This window comes from Tasmannia lanceolata, unplaced genomic scaffold (genome assembly GCF_043159265.1).
Source record: "Tasmannia lanceolata isolate RefF3 unplaced genomic scaffold, GAP_Taslan_0.1 ptg000003l, whole genome shotgun sequence".
NCBI classification, from domain to species: Eukaryota; Viridiplantae; Streptophyta; class Magnoliopsida; order Canellales; family Winteraceae; genus Tasmannia; species Tasmannia lanceolata.
Window position 1 is genome coordinate 57,922,768 of NW_027518680.1, and position 6,911 is coordinate 57,929,678.

Here is a 6,911-nt window from a genome sequence, read left to right on the forward strand (position 1 = left end):
ACTACCAGGTTTTGATAATTGCACTAACTCATGCTCTTTTACTATTTAACAAGAAGTCAAAGGTTGTTAACATTCCCAAAAAGCTCCAATAAGCCAATTCAAAAGGAAAAGACAAGGTGGGTTAGGGTATTATCAAAACATGGTAGTGCCAATATCAATAGCCAAATGTTATTATCATTTCCCAAAACACTTCAATTACTCACCCAAATAACTAATAATACCCAACAAACCACTAGTATTTCTCTTTAAATAGAGGATTCTATGTAAACTCTCTCACACTATTATTCTCACCAAAAAGAAGCCATGACTCCATTCAACCTTCTCCTCTCTTCCCTCTTCATTGCCATCCTCGTCTACTTACTCCTTAACGTGCTCACCCTCTTCCTTAACCGTCACCCCCTCCCTCTCCCTCCAGGCCCCAAAGGTTGGCCTATTCTAGGCAACCTCCCTCAATTGGGGCCCAAGCCCCACCACTCTCTCGCGGCTCTCGCAAAGATCTATGGGCCCCTCTTCCATCTACAGTTGGGATCGATCCATGTCATCGTGGCCGCCTCATCAACGGTGGCATCTCTCTTCCTCAAGACCCATGATGCGAATTTCTCAAACCGCCCACCAAACTCCGGCGCGAAGCACATTGCTTATAATTACCAAGACCTCGTGTTCGCACCATACGGGCCCAGGTGGCGCACCTTAAGGAAGATATGCTCAGTGCACCTCTTCTCGTCCAAGGCTTTGGAGGACTTCCGGCACGTGAGGGAGGGGGAGGTGTGGGCCCTGGCACGTGCGGTGGCGAGAGCCGGTGTGGAGGTGATTTTGGATTTTTTTTAATATTTTATTTTAAAATACAAAAAAATTAAAATTGAAAAAGTAGTTTTTTCAAAGAGCTAGACACTCCTTTTATGTGAAATAATATTTCCATTCAAAAGACACTTGTGTTGTAAAAAGGTGTTATGAAATGGTGCCATTTTATTTTCTTAGATTTTACATGGTGTAAGCCCGTGTAGCTCAGTATTATACAAAAAGTACCGTATGACTTACACCATGATCTAAACGGCCCATTTGATGGGCCAGAACGTAAATAGGTTGTGCCCAAAAATCATATCCACAGGATGATCCTAGCCCTCTTTAGGGAACTGCCCAAAACAATCATTTCCATAGGATGTTCCCAACCAAACGGTCCATTTGATGGTCCAGAATGTAAATAGATTGAGCCCAAAAAATCATTTCCACAGGATGATCCTAGCCCTCTATAGGGGAACGGCCCAAAAAATCATTTCCATAGGATGTACCCAACCCTCCAATTTAGAGGTTTCCATAATATGCGGTTCCTCTATAAGATGATCATCCCGTGGAAATGATTTTTTGGGCACAACCTATTTACTTCCTGGCCCATCACATGGACTATTTGGATCATCTTATGGTGTAAGCTGTACAATACTTTTTGAAAAATGCTGGACTAATGCTTACACCATATAAAAACTCTTTCAAAAAAAGTCCTAGGATCTAATTTTCAAATAAGATTTCTCTCCTATTTCATCTCACCATTTTTTCTCCAAGTGCCGGTATACTGGTTATCTTAACAGATGATGCCAGGAGTTCTATAGTAACTTCTTGGGATGCTAAAAAAATGACTTGATTTTGTTTTCTTTCATCTAAGAAATACCCATACTATTCTTCCTCCAGTGATTATTTTCAATATAGATCCCAATATCTTTCTTCTCAGGTTAACGTCGGGGAGATGCTGAACATTTGCACCACCAACGCATTGGCTAGGGTGATGTTAGGGAGGAGGGTTTTTGAGGAGAAGAAGGAGGCCGGAGAGTTTAAGGAGATGGTGGTGGAATTGATGGTTTTGGGTGGGGTTTTTAACATCAGCGATTTTTTGCCGGCATTAGAGTGGTTGGATTTGCAAGGAGTGGCGAAGAAGATGAAGAAATTGCACCGAAGGTTTGATGCACTCTTGGGTGGCATCATAGAGGAGCACAGAAAGATTGGTGGTGGTGCAGGACCACATAATGACTTGTTGAGTTTGTTAATGGGGTTGAAAGAAGATGAGGAAGGAGGGAAACTTACAGACACCCAAATAAAGGCCTTGCTTTTGGTATTTCTATTCTCTATCTCTCTCTCTGCCTTTAGGTATTTTTCAAAAAAGTAGTGTGGGCCTACTTCACAGGATGATCCAAACCATTCATTTGTTGGCCTCAACTTGAAATAGGATGTGTGTCCCGTAAATCATCTCCATAGGATGATCCTGACCCTGCGATGTGTAAAAGGATGGCACAACATAAATAGATGGGAGGGTAAGGATCATCCTAGGGATATGATTTAATGGACAAGGCCCACAGGTTGTGGGCCAACAAATGAACAATTTGGGCCCCGCAGTAATTTTTTTTGAACTATAAGTCTATAACTTCAAGCACACGTATCATGGTGGTATCTTATTAGGAGATGATATTTCCACACCATTTGGTTAGTATGACTTTTCTTGAAAATAAAGTCATTTCTAGGGAAGAAGAAAGTGAAAATGCTAAGAAGGAGGGTGGAAATGGCATATCCATATCTTATTATCAAACTATTTAAAAAAAAAAAAAGTTCTTTTATGACTAAATTTTTATAAGGTGAAAAATTGAGCAGTAGCCTAAAAATGTAAGGTAATTATTGGTTATAAGAAATTTAGATCTTTAAGATATTAGATAGGGAAATTCAAATGCATAAGTTATTAAATAGCTATAAGGAAATTTTCAAAATGAGGTTGGAAATATTATTTTCCATGTTTGGTTCACATGAGAGCATGCATGTTTAATTAAGACGGTTGATCATGTAGACCATCATGAAGTGACTCACTAGCTTGGTTACGAATTCATCGTTTGCCGTTTCATTTTGGCCACTAGAATGGAACGCTTCAGTATATATCTTGGCTATTTCGTTTCGGTGAGCTAAAATGATCAAAAAAAATTTTAATACTTAAAAATTGTGATAAATTTGGGCAGAGAAAAATCGACCCCCATATATCTTAAATCGACCTCCGTATAGGGTTGTTCTTTAGTGAGAGAGACATGGGTCAATTTAAGATATTAGGACGTCAATTTATCACTAGAGACTAAATTATGAGATTTTTTATCGGACTTTGATTTAATAGTGTTTGGACATGATAAAATTTATGAATTTTTAAAATTGGAAAAATACCACTTCGTTTGGAAGTTAAGATTTTGATCCATCCCGATTTTTCGAATTTTGTACAAGAACTGGAAAGTTGAGTTTTCATCATTTTAGAATCGGGTCTTCAAACTATTTTTTTGGTTAGTAAGCTGGGAGGCCTTGAAATTATTTTTAATAAATCCAAATGGGGGTATACCCTTATTTACAGATAAATCTTAAGTAAATGAACCTTTCATATAAATACTAAGAAGAGGAAAGCAAAGGAGAAGAAAAAAAAACAAAAATAGGATGTTTCGGCCAAAACGGAATGAAATCTGGAACGAAATGTTAAATATATCGTTTCTGTTTCAGATTTCGGTCAGAAATGAAATGTTGTGTTCATTGCGAGTGATTCGAAACGAATTTCATAACTATGCTCACTAGGGAAGAGTATTCCTCCCAAAATGCATAGAAATAAACTATAGTATACTGAAATTATCAAAGTACCCTTAACATATTCCTAACACGCGAACATTGCAGAACTTGTTTGCTGCTGGCACTGACACATCATCAAGTACTGTGGAGTGGGCCCTATCGGAGCTGATCCGCCACCCCGATATCCTCTTGGAGGCCCAACAAGAGATGGACTCAGTCGTGGGCCGGGACCGACTAGTCTCGGAGACGGACTTGGCCCAACTCCCCCTCTTGCAAGCCATCATCAAGGAAACGTTCCGGCTGCACCCCTCGACCCCACTCTCCCTCCCACGGATTGCTGCCGAAAGTTGCGAAGTAAATGGATACTTCATCCCGAAGAACTCCACACTCCTTGTCAATGTATGGGCCATCGGTCGTGACCCTACGGTGTGGCCCGACCCGCTCGAATTCCAGCCTAGCCGGTTCCTTGCGGGCAGTAAGCAGGCCCATTTGGATATACGAGGCAATGATTTTGAGGTTATACCCTTCGGAGCGGGACGAAGGATTTGTGCCGGGTTGAGCCTGGGCCTGCGCATGGTCCAATTCATGACGGCAACTCTGGTCCATGCATTTGATTGGACCCTACCAGCGGGCCAAGTTCCAGATAAGTTGGACATGGAGGAAGCTTATGGGATCACCTTACAGAGGGCCTCGCCCTTGAGAGCCTGCCCTCTACCTAGGCTGGCCCCACATGTTTATCTTACATCTTAATCTTTAATCTTGGTTTAATATTCTCAAGTAGGGTTTGCTAGACAATTTCGCTGCTGACTTTTGCAGGAGAGACGAGCCACCTCAGATGAATTAAATGAATAAGACAAAATCTGCTAAAAAACTCAGTTGCGAAATGGCCTAGCTTATCTCCAGTAACATAATGTTATCTTCATATGTTTATAATTAAATAAATGTAGGTTAGAAATATAAGGTATTTAATAGCTATAAAGAAATTTGGCACAAAGTGTTTAATAGTAGCTATGGAGAAATTTACATGTATTTGATGGCTACTGGGAAACTACTTTGGACTTCAGTGATAGTTTTTAGTTTAATATCGTTTTTCTTGTGAGAAAGTGAGAGATTCATTTGTCAACATCAAAGATCAAAGGATCCTCTCAACGTTACATTTTGTGTGGCTAATAAAACTACTCGTTGTCGTTGTCCCATCCAAAAAAAAACTAGTCGTTTTCCTTATCTGACGTCGTACTTGTTTGTGAGAAGAAAGAAAGGAAAGGGAAGAGTCGGGCGCCCTTGTTTTGGTAATGACACTCAAACAGGCTGGTAAGATAATTCGAGACAGATATTGGCACTATTGCACATTAATGATTGCATAAGCTCAGCTTGTCTTTGCATTTAATTTAGGCGTCTGATAGCTTTTGGGAACTGTTATAATCGTTGAAAGCTGTTTAAATAATCAAAGAAAAGATGAGTTCGTGCAATTATCATAGGCCATTATAAATGCACCGTAGTGACGTGCAGGAAGCATTTCTCATGTAATACAAGTTAAAAAGGAATCTTCTTTATAGAAAGTCTAGTCATGCGGTATTATTTGAAATATCTAGCTTGGATTTTTAGGGATAGTTTGGACTTTGGACTTTGGACTTTGGATGCATGAAAAAAAAAAAAAAATCTAGGGATGGGAAAAGAGAAAAGTACGGAATGGGGATCGATGTTTAGTGAAAATAAGGATTGCGGGCACCTTTTAAAACAAGAACAAAAAATAGGCTAATCTTCAAAATCGGGTTGGAAAAAGACCTTGATTCTCTTCTTACATCAATAGAAACGTCATTCAACCTCCTTTTTCATTATTGCCGTGTTTTACGAGGTTCTTTTTGTTTGTTTGGTATTTGAACCGACAGAAGTCACTGAACCTTGGGTTCGTTTCTATCTTGGCCGTCGGAAATACCAAAAGACGAATGGATGCCTGACACGTGTTGAAAAACTTTTTGGAATGCTAGCGGCTCTATACATAGTCCGTTTGGTTTTGATTGAAATCTTTTTGTGAACCCAGAGTCCTTGAGTTCCTTTAAATTTTGGTCGTCGCCAATATGAATAGACGGTCGGATCCATGACACGTGGACATCAATATGAAACGGTGGCATCTTCTAATAATACCCCTCTCTGTAACCATTATTCCCTTCTATGTAACCATTATTTCAATCGGCGTACACATTATTTCTGCCGGCGTACCCATTATTCCTATTCCCCTCTCTATAACCATTATTTCCATCGGCGTACCCATTATTTCCGCCGGCAGGTACTCATTATTCCCCTCTCTGTAACAATTATTTCCATCGCCGTACCCATTATTTCCGCCGGTGTACCTATTATTGCCCTCTCTGTAACCATTATTTCCATCGGCGTACCCATTATTTTCCTCTCTGTAACCATTATTTCAATCGGCGTACACATTATTTCCGTCGGCGTACCCATTATTTCCCTCTTTGTAACCATTATTTCCGTCGGCGTACCCATTATTTTCCGCCGGCGTACCCATTATTTCTATCTTAGCCATTGAAAATACCTAAAGACGGATTGATGCCTGACACGTGTTGAAAACATAAGTGAGAAAAGATTAAACGAGACGAGTCGAGCTTCGCCCAGCGTGGCTCGGCTCGTTAAGCTCATTACTTGGGCTCGGGCTCGGCTCGGCTCGGCTTGGCCAGGCTCGCGAGCCTTACCAAGCTTTGTTTTATGTAGACCAATATTTTTAGGGGACTTGTTTGTGCACTTTGATAACAGGACTACTCACTTTGTTTTATACATTTTTAATTAGCTTTTCAAGGCTGATGCACTACTCTCAAGAGGATCTCTCTCCATCCCATAAGAAAAGTATAATACAAAATGAGTATTGCCACAATCAAAATATGATGGTGCTGATGTCAATGTGATGATTAGGGCTGCAACTCGAGTCGGACGGGTTGGGTTTTGAAGAACCCAACCCAACCCGAGAAATATCTCGGGTCGGGTCGGGTTGGGTTTTTTTTACTTTGACGCAATTTTTTAAGGAAAACTCTTGTTTGGCAAGGCAACTCAACTCATAGAAGTAGAAAAAACTTGAGCATGGCAAACTCTTTAGTGCATTAACTAATAACTAGTCCAAAGAGAATAAATTGATGCATTACCAAATGAAAATGATTATACCTATATGAGATAAACAACAAACTATTTAGTGCATTAACTATTTAGTTGAAACTTGAAACCCTAGAGCTAAAGGGGGGAAACAAACAGAAGATGGAAAGAGTCCCTATGATTGCGTGTGTGCATGAGTTTTACTTTTAAGTTTTCACTTTCAAAGTAACAAAGTT

General features: G+C 40.0%; 1 protein-coding gene across 1 annotated transcript; it reads left to right on the forward strand.

The window, feature by feature from the left end:
• The first annotated feature begins 261 nt into the window (after window positions 1-261).
• On the forward strand, window positions 262-4,767 carry TT7 (Cytochrome P450 superfamily protein). The gene is made up of 3 exons (XM_077366991.1): window positions 262-807; window positions 1,724-2,101; window positions 3,679-4,767. The coding sequence occupies exons 1-3, from the start codon at window positions 304-306 to the stop codon at window positions 4,321-4,323; spliced, it is 1,527 nt and encodes a 508-aa protein (XP_077223106.1). The 5' UTR covers window positions 262-303; the 3' UTR covers window positions 4,324-4,767.
• Window positions 4,768-6,911: the final 2,144 nt, after the last annotated feature.